Source organism: Neovison vison, chromosome 4 (assembly GCF_020171115.1).
Source record: "Neovison vison isolate M4711 chromosome 4, ASM_NN_V1, whole genome shotgun sequence".
In the NCBI taxonomy this organism is placed as follows: Eukaryota; Metazoa; Chordata; class Mammalia; order Carnivora; family Mustelidae; genus Neogale; species Neogale vison.
The window spans coordinates 162,591,541-162,617,151 of NC_058094.1; the positions used below are offsets into that span (position 1 = coordinate 162,591,541).

The window sequence follows — 25,611 nt, forward strand, 5'->3', positions numbered from 1 at the left end:
TATAATCAACAAGAAAGAAGAAATTGTGTCATGAAAAAAGACATTGAGTTGTCAAGGAATGCCAAATTTATTTCACGTTATGTTTGCAGGAGTTTAAATTGTTCAATGTGCTAAGGTAGCACAAAGGGAAGTTAATAAAATTTAATTTCCTTTCTATATGGTATGGTTGGACGTAGAGAAACAGTGGGATAATTTGGGGGGGGCACTGGGCAATATCTATTACAGTTACCATTTAAAGGGGTCACTCTTCAAGTAAGTGGTTCTACTTTGAGGGATCTGTTCTATAGAAACAGTTGTACAAACGTGCAGACACGGCTCAGAGCATCACTGTCAACCCGTGCCCAGGCGGCATTACCACCCAGGTCTGTCTTATCCTCCCAAAACCTGAAGATGGATTACGCTGCAATGCTCCCTTCAGGAGCTATTCCTTAAAAATATCTGGAGAAGCTTCAGTGGTAAATGAGAAATACGTTTTTTATATTAAAAAAAAATATATATATATGTGTGTGTGTATGTGTATATATATATATATATATATGAAAACCAACCTATGCATCCATTATCAGAGAATTATTTAAATTACTTTAAGATCATCCCTATCATAGAATAATATGCAGCCAATGAAACAAAGATATCTTTATTTAAAAGGAAACACCTACCTCACCCTTTAATAGGTATATGTAAATAACCCAGTTCATAAAAATTCACATTTACAAAATTAAATTCTACAATGATATTAGATATTATATGTAAATATATATATGTACTTAGTATATATTAAATATTACATATAAATATTATATATATTTAATACAAATATATCAATGTATATATTTTATATATATGTATATATATATATACACACACACACACACACACACACATATATATTTGTCATAGACAAAAAAATATCAAGGAAGCTTTTTACATTGGAAAAAACCAGCGAAGTGAGGAATCTGACCCAGCACCACTACTAAGGAGAAGAGAAGATAATCTTATGAGGAGTCATACTTTTTATCGGGTGAAATATTGATCCCATTTGCTGCATCAAATCCTTCTGCTACCACTTTAACTTCATTTGGACTGTAGTAAACAACATTTGCCCAGTGTAAGTTCAAGTATGTTTCCAAATACTTTAAGAAAGGATCAGAGAAATAGTGGTCATTGGTGGCATAGAAATGTGCTGGTCCCACAGCTATGATATCATTCACACTGAAAGAGAAAAAATAATCCGTGAGAGAAAAGCAGCAACCAGTTGGTCTCCATATTAAAGATTAAGTCTCTGGAAGGACGGCATATACAATCTGTGCTTTAAACTTTTGGTACGAGGTTTCCCAGGAAAAGCTCAGCGAAAAGTCACACGGCTATGGTCACAGGTAATCTACTATAATATCGTTTTTCAGAGAACAAATTTGCAAGGTAACAGGTAATCCGAAGACAGGTCATTTAGCAATTACGGCAGGACTCTTATAAAAGAAAAAAAAAGAACTTCGTGCCAACAGGCTACGTTTTTTGACAGCCAGAAATGTCGGGTTTAACAACAACATGAAAGGGTACGACTTTCTAGCGTACAGAGCTTGCTAGAGCCGCACTGGCTGCGGAGTGGGTCGGGCCGTCAATAACATTTTCCTAGCCTTCATTGACTCAGTTGCCAGATTTTCCCGAGTTCCTCTGCTTGGTTATTAGTCAAACTAAGGTTGACTGTTCAATTTCTACCCGACTCACAAAGACGACGTGCCGAGAATGAACGGGCCCTCCACAGACACGTGCAGAGAGATGGATGACGAAATTGCCATAGTGCAATGATTCAGATGAGAGATTTATATGCTAAAAACAATTACATTTTTAAAACCAGTTAGGCAAGGGCGTTATTAAATTTAAATTCCAATTACCCTATGCAACACTTTCTGAAAGAGCTGCTTTCTTCTTTGTTCAGTGAAAAACAGAGCTATGGGGAAGGTGGGTCCCCTCTTTCTGAAAGAGACCATGATGCAGAGGCTGCCTGGACAGTACTTATGCTCCTATTTATCGTGAAGTGCATTTTTTGGGAAGAACAATTGGAAGTTACATGCGGAAGCCCTAGATAGGGATGGAGAAATTAAAAATATTCATCAAAGTTCAAACTTAAAAGAAGCAGTAGGCTAATGCAAGCAGAGCCAGGGAGATACACATGAGTCTCCTTTAGCCACATTATCAACCGGTGGTATGTTCTGGAAGAGTGACCAGCTTCCAGTCTGAATCCCTCCAACTCTGTGTGGCCATTAGCCCCCAGCTACCATGACCCTGATGGAAGCACTCTGTAGTAGTCCCACACAAAGCACACTGCCATCATTTAAAGCAGGCTACTCTTCCTTGGCAGGACAAAGTATTATGGTTAGGGTGATGAGTCATCTGAGATGGAAGGTGACAGCAGGAAAAACAGGGAGGCTTGTCTCCTGTTCCCTAGATGGACCTGAGGAGCAACGCCTCTGTAATCCAGTGTTTTATCATTTCTCAGGGGAGTCCTCAGAGAACACTGGTTATTATGAGTGACATTGACTTTCCCTGCTCTACAAGGAAACCACACACACACACACACACACACACACGTGCGCGTGTTTTTACATATGTGTCTACATACACATATTTTAGCTCTTATCAAAGCTGAGAGGACCATCACGGGAAATACATGGAAATGCCAGAGACAGACTGGAGAATGAACAAAAGGGCTGAGTACCTTGGAAGAAGTTCATGTTTGATGGTTTTTAGATGCAAAAGGGAATTTTCTTCTTCTTCAAATTTAAAAATTTCCACTGTATTCTTGAATTCTGGGTGGTTTACAACGAAGAGATAAACTGTGTCGTCTAAAGAATTGAAAGAACAGAGTTAATTTACAAGACAGAACCACAGGACCTCTGGGCAGACACTGACATTTAAATACCACAGGCGGGGAAAGGTTGAACGTATAAGCTGTTAGGCGACCTCACAGATCATTCTTCCCCGTCTTTCTCATCACTGTCTGGCTGGTGTTATTTCTGATCATCGGTCCCCTGACCTTTAAGAAAGAGTGTTTTCCACTCCATATACAGAATTCATGAATAATCTGTTTATAGTTTAATTCAAAACCATAGCTCTTTTTTAATGCAATAATCGTAGGTATATGAAAAAAGGTTATGAAATGTAAACATTCTCCCAGGTATTACCTGCTAGAAATTCCAAATGTGGCCTAAGTTGCTGCTTGCTGGAGTGGCAAATGACCAACTTACTTGTATGAAGAATACAGTAATAATTCATGAGTTAATTGTTCTTCTGTTTCTACAGATATGATCCAAATCTATTTTCCACAGTCATTTGCAAACCATGAGAAGCTTCTCCATGTGAGGAGCTCATCAGCCCTTACCGTTGTCTATGAAGGTGCTGATACCGTGTGGATTGAACGAAGCCAAATTGAACCCACGGCTGATTCTCAATTCCAGGGCCCTCGGGTTTTCTTTTTTTAGATCCATCATTAGTATCCCTCCAGGCTTATCCGGGGAAAAGCTGTGGAGTCCTGGACATTTCAAACCCTTTTCAAAACAGAGGAAAGAGTTAAATATAGAGGCTTCCAGGTGTTTATGGGCTAAAATGGGAGGCTGTATAAATAAATGATAAATAGACTTTGGTTAAAGGCGGCGGCATTACAGCTACAAACAGCAAGAAAGCAGAGAGAAGAGGATAGGAAAAAAAAAGGAATCGGGTGCTGGAGAGCCGCGAGGTGAATGGGAACTGATTCTTCTGAGTCGAAGCACAAGCCTAGGGGTGTGGTCTCTTAAGGGGATAACCAGAAGGTTGGTGGATGGGGAGATACCAAGCAGAGTTGGGGGGGTGGGAAGAAGGGAAAGTTTACACGTAGGCTGTTGACCCTCAAGCTCTTGGCCTGCCCTTCGCTCCTACAGAGCTCAAAGTCTTGGTGAACGGTATTAAGTCAAGACTCCCCTCCTTAAGTGGTGATGCAACATGGGGGCTTAAGTGGGTAGGAGAAGAATCCATGAAACAAGAGGGGATAGGGAGGGAGACAAACCATAAGTGACTCTTAATCTCACGAAACACACTGTGGGTTGCTGGGGGGAGGGGGGTTGGGAGAAGGGGGGGAGGGTTATGGACATTGGGGAGGGTATGTGCTTTTGGGTAAATTGGAAGGGGAGATGAACCATGAGAGACTATGGACTCTGAAAAACAATCTGAGGGGTTTGAAGTGGCGGGGGGGGTGGGAGGTTGGGGTACCAGGTGGTGGGTATTATAGAGGGCACGGCTTGCATGGAGCACTGGGTGTGGTGAAAAAATAATGAATACTGTTTTTCTGAAAATAAATAAATTGGAGAAAAAAAAAAAAAAGACTCCCCTCCTTGCCTCACTCCCCAGATCCAATCCACCAGCAAATCCTGTTGACTTGAGCTTGAAAAATATATCCCTTCATAAGGCTGTGAACCTTCCTCATCGCTTTGGCCATGACGGCCCTGACCCAAACCACGCCCCCGATGACAGCAACGGCTCACAACCAACTGTCCTTTTTTCTTTTTTCTGGCCTTTCCCTATGGAAGACGGGTCTCCCACCAGCATCCAAATTAAGTCAGACGATGTCACGCCTCTGATCAAAACTCCGTCTCGCTCAGATTATGAAGTGAAAGTTCTTCGGGTTCCCCGTATGGTCTGCCCTGCTCACCTTCCTGCACCTTCCACACCCCAAACACTCCAGATCTCTGCTCTCATCTCCTACGGGCCACATGGCTTCCTAAAGCTCTTCAAATATACCAGGCACATTCTCACTTCAGCACATTTATACACACTGTTCCCTCTGCCTAGGAATGCTCCCCACCCCACCCCACCCCAAGATCTAGGGCTCCCAGATGCTTTGTATCTGTGTCAAATGGTATTTACCGCCATTTGGCACAGATGCCTCCGTAGACATACAGAAATGGAAGCCTGACCACACCCTCAGCACAGCTCTCCCGAGTCTCCACTGCCCCACCTTCCTTTACTTCTTCAAGTGCTGCGAGCATCTGACACAGATCCATCCTCACCCCACTGGAACAAGAGTCAGGACTTTGTCTCCTCCGCTCACTGCTCGGTCCCAGGGCCTGGAGCTGTGCCTGGCATATAGTTTGTCCTTTCCTCACTGACTGCAAATATCACCTCTACGTACATGTACATGTACAAGACCCCTCTGCATTCTGATCTGACTGTGGACTCTGGCCTATTCCTGTACCAATACACCACTCTTTAATTACCATAGCTTTAATTACCATATTTCTAATTACAGCCGCTCTATTTATGGCGAGTCCCCATATCCCACACTTCATCGTTTTATTGTCACAAACTAGTCTTAGATATTTTGGCTCATTGATTTTTTTTTTTTTTAAGATTTTATGTATTTATTTGAGAGAGAGAGAGATCACAAGCAGGTAGAAAGGCAGAGCAGAGAGTCCGATATGGGGCTCGATCGCAGGACTCTGGGATCATGACCTGAGCCGAAGGCAGAGGCTTTAACCCAGGGGCCCCTCATTGACTTTTCTGTACAAATGTTGAGAATTAAGTTGCTGCTCTGAATGGAACATTATTACTTTTATTTTTATGACTCTTACAGCTCCTACTTGGTTCTTTTTTGTGCACGGGAAAGCTAGTGAGTTTTACATGTTCCTTTTGAATCCAACCACTTCACTGAACTCTCCCCGTGGATGAAACAGTCTACTGGTTGAATGTCTTGTCTAAAAAGCAGGTAATGATGATATCTGAAAACTATGGCAGTTTTGACTTTTCTCCCCACCTCGTATTTCTCTTTCTTGTTTTACTGGGTTATTAAGAACTCTAGTAGAGGGGCCCCTGGATGGCTCAGTGGGTTAAAGCATCTGCCTTCGGCTCAGGTCATGATCCCAGGGTCCTGGGATCGAGCCCCGCATCGGGCTCTCTGCTCAGCAGGAAGCCTGTTTCCTACTCTCTCTCTGCCTGCCTCTCTGCCTACTTGTGACCTCTGTCTGTCAAATAAATACATAAATAAATAAAAATCTTTAAAAAAAAAACTCTAGTACATTACTGATAAAGGTCATAATTTTGGGGGGCATTTTCTTCCTTTTCTAAACATTTATGGGAAGGTGGCTAAGGTTTTATCACGAAGAAGGACGTCGGCTGTAGGTTTCAGAGAAATTACCTTCCATTTCTAGTTTTCTTGGAGCTTTCAACCAGGAATGAAAGGTTGCATTTTATTTCATGTTTTCTCAGGACTCACCAAAATAATCTAGGTCTTTTCTCTTTGAAATCTTTTAAGTCATATTTTATGCAAATCTAAAAGAGTACACCAAAATTAAGTTTCACTTTATGCACAAAGTTGAACATAATAGAAATTATCTCCAATTTTAAAAAACCTATCAAAATGATAAAACTTCAAGGCTGGCAGTCTCAGTAAGCAGAATAAACTGGAATTACATTATCCCTTCATGGCAGGGTCACTTCACAGGCTGATAATCTCTATTTTATATCACTGTCCCATCAATGAGAGCATGGCTTCAAGAAAGAAAGCTCTACCAGAGATGGTGGATCACTATTCATGGTTATTTTAATGCTCCCTACCATTTAACCATGTTTTTTCTCTTTTCAAAAGTTTGATTTATTTTTACTTTCTGTAAACTACACATACCGAAATTTACCACCTTCACCATTTTAAGCATACCTTTCAGTGGTGTTGAGTACACTCCTATTGCCATTTAAATCTTTCTTATATTCTATTTTCTGTCATCCAATTCTTCACGAAGTCGGACGCAGGTTTTGGGCTGACCCTCACACCCATAACCACAGAAGAAGATGTGTCCGATGGGCTACCATGTTTGGAAGAGAAAGAGATCGCTGCCGTGAGATACCCACTACTCGTTTAGAAAGAAGTGAATTCTGGGAAACGGGAGAGACAGTGCTGAGTAATTTAAAAATCAGCAGTACAGTGGAATTGTTTCTAAATTTCAAAAAAATAAAAGACAGTCAGATAACCAAGGAAGGACAAAAAAGCTGAGGAAATTGTATAGACATGGCTACAAGATCATTGTGACTGGCATTAGCCCTTCAGTGGAAATGACTATAGATTAATGTGCGTGGAGACCTCAGTTCTCCCAATTCAGGTTTATTCCTATGGGGGCTCAGATCTTGAAACATGTGATTTCTGGATTACAAAAATCTCTGAAAATACCTCTTTTGAGGAAAAAAAAAAGCAAGTGATTTCCTCAGGATTTTTGCATCTCTAGTTACGAATGATTCTGACAAGGAGTCCCAGTGTTTTCTCCTAAGCCTATAGACACGTGTAAGCATGTGCTTCCTAACAAACCTATAATACTAGAAATATCACTTTACTCATTCTGTGTAGGTAAGTATATAACCTTGTCTTTTGAGACTGTATTTTTAAAATTTAACATAAATTTTAGTGTTCTTGCCAAAGCCCACAATATTTCTTTTTTTCCTCCTCAGTGGTAACAACCAGCTTCTCAGTGTTCCACCTAAAAACCATCAGGAACCTGACCAGTATCCTAACCCTCATTCTCCAAGCCGAGTTCTCTGACCCTTCCCAGAGGTCCGACAACTGTTTATTTGTGCTGTGACTCTTCAAAAGCAACCCGATGCTTGTCAGAGCTGAATCTCAGAGCCTGAAAATAATGGATGCTGAGCAGGAGCAGAATCATCACAGGTCGCCTTCCTCAAGGAAAACCGAAGCTGTGATGACACCAAGGACACTCATGGGGGCCCACGCCACGGAAGAGAGGTGGTCAGAACTTCCTCATTGCCCACTCACACAGTTTTCCAATCAGATGGCGACTGGTGTAGGCCAGCACATGGGCCAGTTTTACAGTCTTCCCAATGTCTGCCCAGGGAAGCAGTTATTTTTCAGCTTCTAAGAATTAAGGCAAAAGCGAAGGGTATCAATAAACTCAGTTGATGACTTTGACGAGAAGCGATTCAGGGGGAGAAAGAAAGAAAGAGAAAGGCGTGGTCTGGGAAACTTGGCATATTGTTTGAAAATAAACAACAGCAGCAAGAATAGGAGCTTAAAATTGAGTAGCTAATGGAAGGAGAGATAGATGCTGTATGTAAAAGAGTATAATGTAGTACGGAATAGCCACAACAATGACCAAAGTATGGTTTTTAATAGGAAACTTTTGAAACACAGATTGCATTGGAATATTTTAGTACAATGCGGTGGGGAATAAAGAGTAATTAATCAATTGGCAAAGACGTTTTCATCTCTATATTTAGATAAGCTTGAGGACATTTTCCAAATTTCTGCTCAAACTGGTTTTTTTTTTTTTTTTCTTCCAGAACATATTTTTGAAAGTGAGGAATTTTAAGAACAAGTTACTGTTCTGCAGGCCCTCGTCAAACACTCCTGTCCCTCCTCCACCGGGACTGGTGAACGACGGAGCTACTCACCACGCTAAGGAAAGCCAGACCGTTGGGAAGTATGTCAATATCATCTGCGCCAGCTTCTGTAAGTTCAAGAGATAGATAAATGTCACGTTCAAATTCTAGTATTTGTTAGGTCTAACTGGGACTTAGTTTACTTTGTCGTGCCTGCATTTTTAGGAATGGTTCTAATTTTTTCCAAGGACTCTACCACTCTTTAATACACGTCAGTCCAAATCCCTTCCTGCAGTGAACCTCTGACTTTAAATGTTAGATATTTTATGTTTACTCAAATCAAAGTCAAGCAATCACTACATTTCCAGCTACAATACAGGAAAAGTTGACATCTGTACACTCTTCTGATAAACATCCAGATGTCTGTACAAAAGTAATTGACATCAGGGGAATATTACTTTCAGAGAGAAGGGCTCATAGTCATTTAACCATGCAAATATCCTTGTCCCTTTCTCTGCTCATTCAGTCTGAAGCAAACACAGACATTTCTCTCATTAACAGAGATAAAACACCTGGGATTATATATGCCCTCTTTAAAAAACAATGTCTGCTTGTTCTCATAAGCAAAGAAAGCCTTCCATTTAATCTTTAAATTTAGACTTTAAACTACAGAAAACAACCAGCAAAAGAAAATTAATGAAAAATACCGTGCACCTAAGCCAGCTGAATCTTCTAACGCTTGTCTCTGAGCTGGCTACAATTACTATTGATTGTTTATTGATTGTCTGCAGTCCACTCCACACAGCACAGCAAATAATTAGACACAAGACCTTCCCAGTGGTCTCACTGTGTAAATTCTGCAGACAGATAATAGACCCAAACACAAGAAAAGAGGAATAAAAATGGCTTAGATTAAGCCAAATCATGACACATTCTTTGAGTCCACAAAATCCAATCTTCCCCGTTAAGGCCTCTCCAAAGACTTTCTCCAAGATTATTTCTAGGTTGTCAAAAACAAACAGCATCTACGCAGCCGTTTTGGTTTTGATTCATGAGTTTGCATCTGGCTGGTTGCCTCCAGTGTCACTGGCTCTATCATAGTGGAGAAAAGCAGAAGAAAATACAAATGCCAAGAACTTCGCTTTGCAAAGACAACTGCAATCATGAACACCTGCAAAGTCTGTTCCTTGGCAAGAAGATATATACATATATATGCTTACGCGTGGCATAATGGAGGAGTTCTTTACCTGGGCCTGTGGATTCCTAAAGAGCCACAAATGGGTTCTATAGTCTGTGAACTTATTAAAATTCTACACAATGCAAAATGTCATCTGTATGTCAGCTGGGAAATTGTCTATGAAAAGGATCCTTGGCTTTCAGCAGTTTAAAAAAGGGTCAGTAAGGGGTGCCTGGGTGGCTTAGTGGGTTAAAGCCTCTGCCTTCAGCTCAGGTCATGATTCCAGGGTCCTGGGATCGAGCCCTGCATCGGGCTCTCCACTCATCGGGGAGCCTGCTTCCTCCTCTCTCTGCCTGCTTCTCTGCCTTCTTGTGATCTCTGTCTGTCAAATAAATAAATAAAACCTTTAAAAAAAAAAAAAGGGTCAGTAATACCTCAAAAAAAGTTAAAATTTCCTAGTCTCTAGACCCATGGTCGTTCTCAACTGGTAATGTGCAGGGATGGGGGGAATTCGACCCCACATGTGTGTATGTGCAGCCACAAACATATAAACACACACACATTCACAGGCACAGGTCAGTCTGAAGTTTTACTTTCTGGATCCACTGAATAGGAAGTCAATTAAGTAAAATTGGTTGCTTCTGAAAAATTACTTAAAACAATTTAATTTCAATGTGTACGCGCTAATACATAAAGTACAAGAAAAGGTATATAGAAACAAATTAAGATTTTATTTATTTATTTGACAGACAGAGATTACAAATAGGCAGAGAGGCAGGCAGAAAGAGAGAGGGAGAAGCAGGCTCTCCGCTGATCAGAGAGCCCGATGCGGGGCTCAATCCCTCCTGGGGATCATGACCTGGCTGAAGTCAGAGGCTTTAACCCACTGAGCCACCCAGGAACCCCAGATATACAGAAACAAATTACCCAGGTTTCTTTGGGTGGTAGGATTATGAGTGATTTTCATTTTCTTCTTTATACTTTTCTTTGTTTAAAATTTTCTACAAACAACGGTACCATTTTAGTAATCAAGAGAAGAACATTTTTTAAAAGATATTTGCATTTCAACCATGCCATAACTTCTTTCTGTTTAACCCCATTGCCTAATTCCAAGGGAAAAAAAGTCTTATCTGCAGTTTACTTTAGAGTATCTTCCAGATCTACCCCCCACCGCATCTTCATTTCTATATCCATCACTACAAGAGAATGTTATCATTTCATATCACTGCTGCGGTGTGATTACTGCAAGAGTAGTCAATGCTGGAGAAATTTTTTCTCCTCCAATTTGATAATAGGAGTAGTACCAGCAGTAATAGTAATAGCTATTAAGGTATAGAGTTTACTGAGGGCCACACTCCTTGTAAACACTTTACACACATTATTTCACATAATTTCCTATACTCTAAGAAGCATTATTATCTCTTATTTCAGAGTTAAGAATATAGGACCTTTGAGAGGTTAGGCAAATTGCTCAAGGTCTGGGACTTTGAGTCCTTTTGTCCTTCTTGAGTCCCAAGAAGCTGGGACTCAAATCCTTTTGTTCTGACTTCAAAGCACACAGAAAAAAGACAACCCAGCATAGAATGAATTCTGTCAGAACCATCACTGCTTCCTCTCTGAAGACACTTGACTTTGTAAATTTGACTGTGGTCAATTCCATAGGTTGGCTTCCCCTGTAAAAGTTTTGCTTCCATGCCTCCTCCCAAGATCTTCACCAATCCATACTCTGCACTTTTCTGTACAAGCTCGTTCAAAACCCTCTGGGGTGAGAAAGTCGTCTAGCTTAACACATCTGATTTATTATTTTTTCTTATTCCTTTGGTAATGATCTGTGTCAGAGATGGCTAACTGCTCCCCACTAGCCATACTTCCCTTTCTCCTTTCCAGTCACAGGTGCCCGGCAACACACCACAGATATATGTGGTGTCTTGGTTCAGGTTAACTGCATGTGAGAGCACAGTATGCATGTAATTTCTGGGTAAAATAACTAAAAATAATAGCCACGTCAATGTTCTTTCTACCTTTCCTGCTGGGAACTGGCCGTAACTGGAGTTCTAGTCCTTGACCAAGAAGCAGTGTGTTGAAGACAATGGTGCTGCTCCATCAGCCTTTGTACAAGATTGGCCACACCGAGCATAGTCATCTTATCACCCTAGGCCATTTGCTTATCTTTAGACAGCCAAGTAAAGGAAGATAAATTTCTCTCTCCTCTAGGTGTAACTTTACAATAGCAAATCAACCCTTGCCATTCCCAATAGAGTATCTGAGATATAATGTACCTTTTAGTGTCCACTCTTGGCAAACTGGGGAGGTATGTGTGTTAATTACTCTGGGAGGAGATACTATATTGGAAAGATAATTTGCAAAAGGTACTAAACCTTTCTGAGCGTTGAGTCCTTCTGTCATTTAAAAAAAAAAAGAAAGAAAAGAAATAAGAAATCTAAATCTCACAGTAGTGTGTATTTTGTTTTCCTTTCATAGGTAGAGTGTAAAGTAACAAACTTATCACAAGGGCTGCAAACTTAATGCCTCTCTTTTTTTTTTTTTAATCTCCCCAGCAGCAGCTTTTATAAAGGTCTTGATTGCCAAGTGTATAAAACCACTAATTAACTCAAAGAGACAATCCACTGAAAATTTTATTTTAGTCCAGTACTCTGAATGCCTGCATTAAGCTTTTAAGCCTCAAATAGACTTAACTAGCTCCTGTCATTATAATTTTTATTATTTAGATGTCGATATTAGGCCAGATTCTGGGTAAGAGCTTGGTTTCTATCTGTAAGAGACAAGGGGAAAGAATACAGAAAATGGGGGCGCCTGGGTGGCTCAGAGGGTTAAAGAATACAGAAAATGGGACAGTGAGCCTACTCTGTGCCCCTACGGAAGGCATACATCCTGTATGCTGTGTGGCAGATGACTATCACTTATTAAAACAGAAAGACATGAGATGATATGTTTAAAGCACCAGAATGGCAAAGAGTTCATTTCTAGTCACGGTGAATACAGCACTGGAGAGACAGAGACACAGAGAAAGCGTGTGTGTGTGTATGTGTGTGTGTGTGTGTGTGGTGGTATGTGCGTACAGGTTTTGATGGGGATGGAAGGGTAAGGGAAAGTGGTCTTACCTCTTAGACGGACTGTGGGCCTCAAGTGCATGGCTACTACTGTTTCAAAGAGAAGACTACCCTTGTTGCCTACTGTAAGAAGTTACTTTGGCCTGTATGGGAATGTACACGCCCCACACACTATTTTTCCTCGTAATCAAAAGACCACTGAATAGGCAACTATTATTAAAAACATATAACCCCATGCTATTATTAGCCAGTAGGCTTCACTAACATAGCATTCAACAAATGTTCATACAGTGCGTGCTAGCCACAGAGCAAAAACAAAAAGAAAGAAAGAAAAAAGCACAATTCTAATTAGCTCTAAAAATGTATCCCAAATGGGCTTCTAATCACTCATCGTCTTCGCTCTGTTGCCTTTTGAAGTGCCTCAGAGGCATTAAACACTTCACAAGAAGGGCCATAGGTGACATATTTCCTCATTCTTTCCAATTCCAGACAGTAGCTCACACACATCACAACATAAAGGTCACAAACACAGACAGACGCCTGTTCAGAATACAAATGTCTTTGGGCTTGTTTTTCTCCAAGGAGCCCTCCATCCCAGTGAGTTGTAACAGCAATCCACTTGGCGGTTCATCCTGTAATGTGTCTGGCTGTGCCCTATTGTCTACTCTGAGACTCGAATTCACAGAAGGTGGGCTCCACAGGGCCAAGGGCTGTTTAATAATTTGACAATTATTAACTCAGAAGCCACAGTCACCTTCGAGAGCATGGACTCAACCTCCCAACCTTGTAGAACATCCCTCACAGACACCATCGGGCTCTTGCTTAGCGGCCAGTTCTGAGGGGCTCCTCGTGACGGCAGTCAGAAGGCAGGGAACAGCAGCTGAGTTTCCTGGGACTCCCAACAAGCTTATTTCTAGGACCGGCTGCCTTATCTGGCACAGATCTAGCCAGTCTGCTATTTGATCCTGAGTTTGTATCTCCCTGCTAAGTGCAACAGTTAACAAAGAGGAGAAGATTCAGGAGAAAGAAGTCAAGGAGTCTAGGCCTAGGGAGATGGGACTGGGAAAAAGTACCAAAGTAGCGATGGCAACTGGGAGACAGGACATATAAGAAACAGACATGTGAAGGAGAGGCAAATAACAGAACCAGAAGGTTCTACCTGAAGTAGAGAAGGCTGCCCTGAAAACTGATAGTTTCCATGAAAATGAAACCTTCTTGTGTGTGATCCAGCAAAGGATCACTACTCTGTTTTTTGCTCAAAGAGCATTCTGAGCTCTGTCTGCAGTGAATGTGCTTGTAAGTATGATGTACTGAGTTTACTACCATTGCCAACTCCAGGGCAATTCAGCAATGACAAAATTTTAAACATTAAAAAAATATATATATATATGTATAATATATAGTTATAATATTTATAAAAAGAAAAAATCTATATATAATACACACACACATATATATATATATTTTTTTAGAGAGAGAAAGGGTGAGAGTGGGAGCATGTGCGCACACCCATGTGCACACACACACACACACACACACATACACACACACAGGGCAGAGGGGAGAGAATCTCCACACATCCAGAGTGGAGCCTGACGCAGGGCTTGATCCCACAAGCCTGAGATCACGACCTGAGCTAAAACCAAGAGTTGGATACTTAACTGACTGAGCCAGCCAGGCACCCCGACTGTCAAAACTTTAACACACCCACTAACTGAACAACAGTCTCACTGTTAAGAATTTATCCTACCGATATACAAGACCTCTATGTCCAATGATGTTCACTGATTGGTTTGTAGTTGCAAAAAAACTAAAACCATCCAAATGTGCATTAAGACAGAAATGATTAAATCCACCACGGTACCTGCAAACATGAAAAAGAATGAGGCAGACCCACATGTGTTGATGGCGGAAGCTGTCCACATTGCATTTGGAATAAAGCGGTTGTAGAATGTCATCTCATACTAAGACGCCACTTGTGAATAATACATACATATGCATGTATTCGTTTACATTTGAGCTGGAAATGTCAGGAAAGAGAAGAAAAACTTTCTCTCTGGAGTTACTTCGGTGGGGAATGAAGATTTTCTTGAGAGGTTTTTCCTTTCCGTTTTGTGACTCCTCTTCGTTCTGACACCTTCACCAGCCAGCTGCTAGGCTGACGGCACACGGGGGCCGCACACAGCGAAGAGCACAGACTTCACAAAATTAGTTCAGAAAAGTCACGCAACAGGCAAGAAATCAAACCATAAACAAAGGATTACACAAATAATTAACAAATTGCAGTGAGCGTGAGAAAGAGAAGAAATACAGGGGCAGGAGATCCGAAAAAGATCGACTGAAGAGGTTTGTTGTTGATTTAATGGGATTTTTCCCTCTGATCAACACTAGTGGCATGCCAAAATACCGTTAATGAGTTTTTTCGTGTTGGTGGCCAAACAATGTAAGGTGTATAACAAGCGTTTTCTCATACTTACCAATTCCTTTAATGAGGTGGCAGTTTGGAAGGTCTACGGATTCTACTTCTCTGGAGGCTTTAAGTCGATTCCTGTTTTTAAAAAATAAAAAAAGAAAGAAAAAATCTATCTGTTTAGGTATTCCCTGCTTTGTTGCAGAAAGGGTTTAAAGAGGCTTACAGCAATACATAAAACACAGCATAAATCTAAAGCAGATAAAAGAGAAGATAGAAAAATAAGGGTAGGCACATAAAATAGCACCAGAAATGATACAAATAAATAAATAAAATCTTTAAAAAAAAAAAATACAAATGCATATCACAAAGTTCTAGATGTGAATGTGGGTCATAAAAGAAAGCCAGTAACTCAACAAATAAAACTTGTAAGACAAGTTCCCAAGCAAATGGGAACACGGCGGCAGGTCACACTTCTCCCAGCTCTGGTGTGGTAGGAAGAGCTCCAGATGGAGACCCGGAAGCTGAGGGCCCAGCAGAGACGAGCAGCGCTCAGACCCTCTGCGAAATGACACGGGGCCTGATGGGAGGCCGCGAGAAGAGGCGGTTTTGCAGAGTCAGGTGCACAGAAGCTGTTACGAAACAACGTGGAGGCGGTCTCCTCCCCATCCCAATATTTACTGGGTGAGGACATTGGAGAACACCAAGTAAGTGTAACAAAAGTACACTGCGCTGTTGTTTCACAGAAAGTAAAGATGAAGAAATCTTGAGGAAATGGTGAACTGTAAGGAAATGCCTTCCCCAGCACCCTGCCCGGGGAGAGGGCCACAGAGCAGTTTGGCCAAACACATCTGGGTCCTCTTCTTCTGAAGCCCCATGCTGTAGGCTTTCCTTTCCCTTCCCTTGCTGTCTCTCACCTTCTCTTTCTGTTCTCGACGGTCATAAGTCATAATAGGGTTTGCAGAGTCATTTACATTTTTTCCAAAGTGGGTCACACACACCACACATTAAAGAGAGAAAAATGACCATTTGCCACTTGTCCCTCTCCTATTTGAGTCCTTGACAGCGTCTGACTTCTAGACCCTGAATTTGGGGAAGGTTACTGGTCTCAGCAACATGGAAGAAGGCCAAGGCCTACCTAACCCAGAAATTACCAACAGGTGGTAGCAACTATATAATGTGGCAACTCATATCATTTATCAAGCTTCTAATTAAAATGTTAATCAGTATGTTATTTTGAGGGGTATCTGGGTGGCTCAGCCGGTTAAGCACCTGCCTTTGGCTCAGGTCATGAGCCCAGGATCCTGGAATAGAGTCCCATGTTGGGCTCCCAGCTCAATGGGGAGTCTGTTTCTCCCTCTCCCTCTGACCTCAGCCCAGCCTGTGCTCTCTCTCTTGCTCTATTCCAAGTAAATAAAGAAAGAAAGCAGTATGTTATTTCGAATCGTATAATTCAAATAATGTCAAAAACTTTTTTAAAACAATATAGCGATATGGCAATAAAATAAAATTGAAGTGAATAAAACAAATATATGAAATATATAGATGTAGTAAAAATTTTAAATAGTACAAAATTTAAAATAAAGCAATATAAAAGACAATGAATCTCATATTTACAAGTCCCAGGTGATTTAAAGGAAGGAAATATGTATATTTGGCCTAGTGTGGTAGCAGTAACACTGGTGATGATGAGGTTACTGCGGCCGATGACCATGGGGGTGCGAAAGGAAATGAGTAATAAAAACAGCTAAAACTCACTGAGTATACCACTGTTCTATGTGATTTACCTGAACGACTTCGTTTAATTGTTAAAACAACCTTAAGAAGTAGGTACCACTGTCCCTGCTTTAGGGATGAGGGAAGTGACTTAGAGGTGAAGGAATTTTGCTGAGGTTTGGCACCTGCTGGGAAGAACCTTCCAGAGGCAGTACTCTAACGCACTATGGTATTTTTCTCAAAAAGGGTGACGGGATCTGCGTTTCTGTCTTAGCAGTGAGCCTGCCTGACCATTAGCAGGTGACTCTCTGTAGGCCTCAATCTTCTTCATGCAAAAAGTAAGGATGAGGCTAGATGACCTCCCAGGTTCAGTGGACACTGCACGATCCCAGAAACAGATGGAACTATGTCAGTAGGTCCCAGCTGCAGTTTCATCACGTTTCTGTATCATGGATCGGTTTGGGTGACAGTTTTATGCAACATCCTATTATGCTCTTTTAGCTATACAAAAATAAGGGTCATGAGGATTGTCATCTACCTTTTTCAAAGATAAATTATATGGACAAAATAAAATTCAGTTGCATTTGAACACTCTAATATGGGTTATTTTTTAGAATCAACAATTGGCAACAATTTGAGATCAACATTGGCAATGTGTAATTGCCAATAGGGCAATCTTCTATCAGCTAGTTTAGCTGTACAATATCATCTCTAAATATGCAGACTGCCTACCATTAAAACTCGAGTTATTGGGTGCCTGGGTGGCTCAGTTGGTTAAGCGACTGCCTTCAGCTTAGGTCATGATCCTGGAGTCTCGGGATCAAGTCCTGCATTGGACTCCCAGCTCCACGGGGAGTCTGCCTCTCTCTGACCTTCTCCCCACCTTCATGTTCTCTCCCACACTCTCTCTCAAATAAAGAAATAAAATCTTTAAAAAAAAAAAAACACCTCGAGTTATACAAGGATTGTGCATAACTTCTGGTTAATCAAATCATTTTTTCTTATCACTCTTTTATAATAAGAGAAAGACGGGATTTCATTTCCAACTTCTGTAGCCCATCAAGACTTTCAAATTCCTTCAATGGAAAACTGCTAGGCTTTTTACCTGGTAGAAGCACCGGTTCCCTACCCATTAGTGAACTTCTGTTTTCCGGGGAGGCAGGCCCTGTTCTCTGACAAACCTAAAGCCACTGTCACCCCCTTCCTTCTCCCTCCTTTCCACTGCAGACAGACAGGCCAAACATTAGCTTTCCCAGAGTCCTTTGAATTTAGGGGTATTCATATGACTCAGGCTTTGGAGAAAGACAATTTTGTTCCTGATAGAAAAGGCAGACACAAGAAGAGAGCTAACTGGCATCCCCCCTTTCTCCCTTCTTCATAATGTGACCATACATACGGTGCTTAGGACTATAACAACCATTCAATATTCTTAACATGGCAAGAATGAGGACATAATGCCAAAAAGTGAAGGACTGAAGGACAAAAATATAAGAATCTAATTTTTTATATGATTATGGGCTCAAGGGACAAGTTACAGAACGACTCACCTACAAAGTATTTATCACATAAGAAAAATAAGCCTTTGTTTGCATATGTTACAATTAATTTGATGTATGTTACTTGCAACTGAAAGCACTCCTAACTGTTAAGAGATATTGAAGAAGTTTGGGGGAATATACAAAGAGAAAGCTATACAAACCTCTTTGGACTAGCAGATCAATAAGCCTAAATGCATTCGTGCCAAATTAAAAATAAATAAACAAATGGTACAGACACAGATAATTCTGGTACAGCCTCTTTGCTGCCTAGCACCTTATGTCCTAGCACACTTACGAATGTACGAGGTCAGAGATTGCAGACATGGCCGGTCAATCACAGCACTCCTTCCCCTTAACCCACAGCCAGCCTCACACACAATGTCCCAGGCAACTACTGTTGATCAAGGTTCCTTTTGTTTTCCTCACTTCCCTCTTCTTTTTCATTAAAATTGAGTTATTTTCCTTTGAGTTACAACTCTATCATAGGTATAACACAGCAAAGAAAATACACTGTCTTCCTTCAACTGAGCCAAAAATCATTTGCCAATGACACCCACTGTAAACATGTACATCGAGACTCTTAGTCTGGGGTCCGGTGACCTTTAAGGAGTCCATGGGTAAAATTCAGGGATCCATGAATAGGGATGGGGAAAAAAATACATCTTTATTTAAACCCAACTGAAAATAAATATTTCCTTTGATGATGAGTACCGGCAAGAAACCACAGAACTTTCTACTAGTGGTACCTGTGTCTCTCTGTCAATAAAAGAAATCACAGACATTGTAGATATCTCAAAATAAGGTTTAGTTGTAATATGTCACTTATTCAGTTGTAGATATCTGAAAGTAATGTTTATACTCACTGCTACTTCAAAATATCTATTGCTACATATTCAACTACCTTTATATCTATTTAGGGCTTTAATTAAGAAGCCTATGTTAGAGGCACTTGGGTGGCTCATTTGTTAAGTGTCCGCCTTGGGCTGAGGTTATGATCCCAGGGTCCTGGGATGGAACCCCGTGTTAGGCTCCCTGCTCAGAAGGGAGTCTGCTTCTCCCTCTCCCACTCCCCCTGCTTGTGTTCTTTCTCTCTTTGTATCTTTTTCTGTCAAGTAAATATATAAAATCTTAAAAAGAGAGAGAGAGGAGAGAAGCCCATGTTATTACATCATATATTAGATTTTAAAAACAGGTTGGTAATAGTATTTAAGTATTCAAATTAGTATTAACTTACATAGTATTTAATTTTGTTTTGGAAGCCTATGTGTTTCATTTTATGCATTTAAAAACATGATGCTGACCAAGGGTCTATCAGTTGATGAATGGCTAAAGAAGATGTGGTATGTATATATACAATGGAACAGTACTCAGCCATAAAAAAGAATGAGATCTTCATGTATGCAACAACACAGATGGAGCTAGAGAGTATCATGCTAAGTGAAAGAAGTCAGAGAAAGACAAATACCATATGATTTCACTTATATGTGGAATCTAAGAAAAGAAAAAGTCAAATGAGCATAGGGTAAAAAAAAGAGAGACAAATGAAGAAACAGACTGTTAACTATAGAGAACAAACTGATGGTTACTAGAGGGGAGGTGGGTGGGCAGATCCGTGAGATAGGTGATGGGGATTAAGGAGGGCCCTTGTGATAAGCACACGGTAATGTATGGAATTGCTGATTTTACTATATTGCACACCTGAAACTAATATAACACTGTGTGCTAAATGGAATCAAAATTAAAAAAAAAAAAATGAGAGAGGCACTACACACACACAAAAAATAAATAAAAACATAATGCTGAGGAGTCAAGACTTTACTAGACTGCCAAATGGATCGAGGCACAAAAGTCTAAGAACTCCTGCCAGAACACTGTAATTACAGGTAATCTTCCTCAGGCACTTATTACGGAGTTGGTGTTGCTTTAGCACTTTACAAGAATGAACTCCTGGGGCGCCTGGGTGGCTCGGTGGGTTAAGCCGCTGCCTTCGGCTCAGGTCATGATCTCAGGGTCCTGGGATCGAGTCCCGCGTCTGGCTCTCTGCTCAGCAGGGAACCTGCTTCCCTCGCTCTCTCTCTGCCTGCCTCTCCGTCTACTTGTGATTTCTCTCTGTCAAACAAATAAATAAAATCTTTAAAAAAAAAAAAAATGAACTCCTCTGGGGCACCTGGGTGGCTCAGTGGGTTAAGCCACTGCCTTCAGCTCGGGTCATGATCTCAGGGTCCAAAGAATGAACTCCTTTATCTTTCATAGCCCTACTATGGAGCGGGTAGTATTAATATCCCCATCCTACAATTAGGGCCCTGAGGCACAGAAGATGAAGTAAAAAGCCAAGAAGCCAGGTAAATAGTGGAGCTAAGAAATGAATTCAGGCTATCTGGCCACAGAGCTTGAACCCTTAACCAACAGTCATTACCATGAAATCAATTTTCATTTCTTTTTTTTTTTTTTTCCTATTTTTTTTCTAAGTTGCTTTTTTTTTTTTTTTTAAAGATTTTTATTTATTTATTTGAGAGAGTGAGAGCAGGAGCTGGGGGTGGGGGGCACAGGAAGAGGGAGAAGCAGATTCCCCGCTGAGCAGGGAGCTAACACAGGGCTTGATCCCAGAACCCCAGGACCATGACCTAAGCCAAAGGCAGAGGTTTAACCCAATGAGCCACCCAGGTGCCCCTCAATTTCTATTTCTTTCACTCAGGAGAGAGCATTACCCACCCATAGTGGGATGAGATGGAGCAATTAGTTATTAGGTTGCCTTATCTCCAGCAAAGTAGAAACACAGTGTTACTACCTGGTGTTACTTTGTTCCATATTTCATGGCCTTTGAATTTACCAACTCCTGAAAGGGCTTTATCTTTTACATACAGGCTTAAATACAGACAAACAGGGGCTTTATCTTTTAAATACAGACTGGTAACACCCCTTGGAATTCACCCCTTGGGCCCCTGTAATGCCTGTAGTACTTATTAACCAAGAATTTGTAATTAGGCATCTTAGGCTGGAAGTAATTTGCTCCAAAGGCAGAAAAGCTAGGAGGCAGTGGGGGAGCTGGGGCAAACTGTATCTGGAATCAGAAGACCTGGCTTGGAGTACAAGTTCAGCATTAATTACCTGTTGAACAAATTAGCTGACCCCCTCCAGCCTCAATTTTAACATGTCTAATGCAGAAAGGAAGACATACATGAAGACTGAATGAGGCATAAGGGTAAAAGGGGTTTTTTCCCAAATGTCAGTAAATGTATTTTTTCGTGTAGGGGCCCCTGTATATTAGATTTAGGGTGGCTCAGTCGGTTAAATGTCTGACTCTTGATTGTGGCTCAGATCATGGTCTCAGGGTCATGGGATCGAGCCCCGTGTCGGGCTCCACACTCAGCAGGAGTCGGCTTGAGGTTCTCTCTCTTCCTCTGCTCTTCTTCTCTCACCTCTTGAAATAAATAGACAAAATCTTTTTTAAAAAATGTACATTTTGGCTTAATATAAAGAACTTCTGACACTTTTGACACAGTGACTAGAACACAATAGTCACACAACAAATGATAAGAAGAGTAGTTTAAAAATAAAGCCTAACCTTGCAGAAGTGTTCGAAAGCAGACTGGATAGCTTTCTGGAACAGCTGTCACAAAATCTATCGGGCAACAAGTAGAATGTTCAGATGCTCGTTTTAAGGATTCCTGCTCATGGCATAGGCCTCTGATGTACTCAAGTCTCATGACTCATCCAAGGTTGTGGACTTTGCAACAGGTAGCCACTGGCCTGCGGATATTTGTGTACTTCTAGTCCCCCCTTTATTGCTCAACTAGGGTGGAGTAGAAAAGTTGGTATAATATACCACCCTCCCCTGGGAAATTTACCCAGTTACAGTTCAGAAGGAAAGAGACAGCTTTGATTCCACTTATCCATCTGGGACATACTTACACTAAAAAAGTATTCATTATTTATTTGAAATTCAAGTTGAAATTTAAGTGGGCGCCCTGGGGGAGAGAAATAACTTGAGTGCCAAAGTGCCATCTCTAAAAATAGGATAATGAAAGAGCAGGCACCAGATGACAGCAAAAAACGAACAAAAACCCAAACAAAACAAAACAAAAAATAAGTCTGTGTTTTGAAGAGCCGTTCCTTATGGGGAGGTAGGAACATGCTGCTTTTCAAGATAGACTCTAAGGATCTGAAAGGAGAGATGCTACACATTTGAGCACTCCACGTGCCATAAACAGCATGTACTTGATATTCCACAAGCACAGGGTGGCCAGATAAAATACAAGAGGTCCAAATTTGAATTCCAAGTGAAGAATGATATTTTAGTATAATTATGCCCCAATACTGCAATGGGATATGCTAATACTACAAAATGATTCGCTGGTCATCTGAAATTCAAATTTAACTGGGCATCCTGCATTTTTATTTGCTAAATCTAGCCACCTATCAAGTATTAACTTTCTTCCACCAGCTGAATTGGGAGTTCAACTATCCAATGAAGTTACCAACCTAGAAAGTCACTACTCAGTAAAATTTATGGCAGTCAAATCTTTATAAAGAAAAGATGCATTAAGTTGTGAATTACTATAAGGTACATTCTGTGCACATAAGCTTTATTTACTTTTTCTTAGGTTTGCAACTGTAACATCATTCAAAGTGACTTAAATTTAAAATGTTAAGATTAGTAAGAAGAAAAAACTATTATTTGTGGGAGCCTGGTGGTTTGAACTTTAGGACAGTTTAACGAGCTTGTGAATTTAGTGCTACTGCCTTTGCAACTGAGAGCCGGACAGATCGTACAAAAACATCCAACTCAAGAATGTTCTGCAGAGCAGGTTGGGTATTTACATAACATGAAAATTAAGGTCAACATTTCCATTTCCTCCCTCCACCATGCACCGTTCCTCCTGCTTGCATCCCTTTATCAGCAGATGAGCTCCAGATACAGGACAATAGAGAGAGAAACCCTGGCATCACCTTAGTCTCCCCACCCTGATCAATGAGGCTCCAAAGTCTGGGCCCCCGTCCTGTTATTCTCTCCAAACTACAGTAATACCTTAACTAGTTTCCCCATGTCACCCACTCTCTGTTCTACTACTTCTCAACCGTACTTTTCAACTGTAACTGCATACTAGAATTATAAGGAGAATTTTTAAAAATAAAAATCACTCATGCCTGGGCCCCACGCAGAGCAGCTGAATCAGTCTCCGGGAGTGCAGCCCAGACATCAGCCCGCCAGCAGATTCTACTCTCCAGCCACGATCCAGAGCTACTGCTCTCCTCCAATCCAACCTTCAAGCTTCATCTCTACAGCAGCACAATTAATCATGCTTTACAGCACAGCAACGAACTGTTTTATATGGTTTTAAATAGATTCCTGTTTAAACATACACACCTGGGGCACCTGGGTGGCTCAGTGAGTTAAGCCTCTGCCTTTAGCTCAGGTCATGATCCCAGGGTCCTGGGATGGAGCCCCGCATCAGGCTCTCTGCTCAGTGGGGAGCCTGCTTCCCCCACCCCTCTGCCTGCCTCTCTGCCTACTTGTGATCTCTCTCCCTCTGTCAAATAAATAAATAAAATCTTAAAAATAAAATAAAATAAACACACACACACACACACCTAACATCAACAGTTCTCCTTTGCCTCTCAAGGCAGGCCCCAACTTTTGAACCTGTTAACCATCTCAAAACCTATCCTTCCCCCACCCCCTACTATTCTCATCTGCGAAATTTATGCTCCCCTCAAGTTGGCCTCCTGCTAGTCTCTGAACTTCCCCACCCTTTCCCCTCTGCTCACCCTGCACTGTTCAACCTGGATGAACACTCATCTGTCAAGGCCAACAGTCAAACAGTCTCTCTCTCCTGAACTCCCCCCTTCAGGAGCTGTAATCTTACCCTGTTAAGCCTGCAGGGGTTTTTTTTTTACCTGGTCTGGACATCCTACTGGCTATATTTGCTTCATTTCTCTCCTCCCCCTGTAAGAAAGTGAACTTCTTCAAGGTTAAGGACTGCGCCTCACTCCATTACAGGAGCCTAAGATGGCACACCGGACCCGGTAGGGAATCCGTATTTCTGGAATCCTTTTGCATGAAGCTTCTAAAATTGGAATTGGTAATTTAGAAACTATGATGTCGACCCATCCGCGGTTTTCATAATAATTAAACTGGGAGATGGACCAGGCTTGTGCTGTTGGACACGCTGCTTTCAGGGCTCCTGAGTGAAGATAAATAAGGAAGTGATGTAAGAACAGTATGAGAGTATCTCGAGTTGTCTTCGATCTACAGCGCCAAGATTAGAAAGCTGAACAATTTCGCAAACTATGCAGGCAAGGGACCGTACGCAACTTTATTCAGATTGAAAGACGGCGGCTGGCTCGGGCACCAAAGAGAAGCGGCACCAAAGACGTGAAATAAAACTTTGTAATCAAGGGTTCCGTGCATGAGTAATAGTTCTGCTCTCAGTTAAAGCACAAGGTAAAGCGCGGACTTGCCTGTGAGTAACTACAAAGCCCTCGCCGGGCAGACTGGGTGGCAAGGAACTCGGTAAGCAGCAAAGCCTTCCCGACTTCCCGGAAAGCCTCCAGACCGAGCCCAAACTGCGTCGGGTTTTGCTGGCAGCTGGCGGCGGGGGCGGAGGTGCTCCACGGAGCTGCGGCACCGAGAACAACCAGGAGTTCTCCCGCCGCAGCCCCGACCGTCCCGGCACGGCCTGCGCCCGCTCCGCCGCCCGCGGCCACCCGCGGCCCGGGGCCCTCGCTCGGAGAGGGCGGCCCCCAGCCGGGCCGCGCGCCGACCGCCGGGGGCCAGCGGGCCCACCTACCTGAGCGCCAGGAGCCTCTCGCCCAGGAGCGCCAGCGCGATCCCCAGCAGGCTCAGAGCCACCAGCCGCCCCATGGCGCGGGAGCCGGCGCCGCCTCGCTCGCGCTGGTCGGGGAGTTCGGTGGGCGGCGCCCGCCTGCCCGCTGCGGCCGCGCTCCGCCCCGGCTCCGCCCTCGGCCCGGCCCTTGGCCTTTGTCACCGTCGGCCTCCCGGGACGCTTTCCCAGGGACGCTTTCCCGGGACGCCCCAGTTTAGGTTGAGGGCGGGAAACGTGGCCTCCTCCACCTGGTTTCGCAAACGGAGACCCGCCCACCCACCCCACCCCAAACCTCGAGCCCCCGCGCACCTTTCTCACCCTCGTCTTCCCAGACGTTCCTGACTCCTTAGGCCGGCAAGAAACTTCTAGATGAAGTTTGAAAGATCCTTTCTCCTTCCAGGAAAGGATTCAGGATTCTTTCTTGCAAATCATTCATGTTAGAATCAACTACTTTCTAGAACACGGTGTAGACGAAGGAAAGAGACGTTCTGCCCCAGTCGTGCTTCGTCAGTGCGAGACACCC

At 42.2% G+C, this 25,611-nt stretch overlaps 1 protein-coding gene across 1 annotated transcript in view; it reads right to left on the reverse strand.

Moving 5' to 3' along the window:
* LOC122904836 (serum paraoxonase/arylesterase 2) overlaps window positions 1-25,165 on the reverse strand; it is a 28,906-nt gene extending 3,741 nt beyond the window's left edge. The window contains exons 1-6 of the mRNA XM_044246071.1: window positions 25,053-25,165; window positions 15,075-15,145; window positions 8,422-8,477; window positions 3,380-3,545; window positions 2,717-2,843; window positions 1,012-1,212 (exon numbers count right to left, since the gene is read on the reverse strand). Of these exons, the coding sequence (XP_044102006.1) occupies window positions 1,012-1,212; window positions 2,717-2,843; window positions 3,380-3,545; window positions 8,422-8,477; window positions 15,075-15,145; window positions 25,053-25,126 (695 nt within the window). The 5' untranslated portion in view covers window positions 25,127-25,165. The remainder of the gene's footprint in view (window positions 1-1,011; window positions 1,213-2,716; window positions 2,844-3,379; window positions 3,546-8,421; window positions 8,478-15,074; window positions 15,146-25,052) is intronic.
* Window positions 25,166-25,611: the final 446 nt, after the last annotated feature.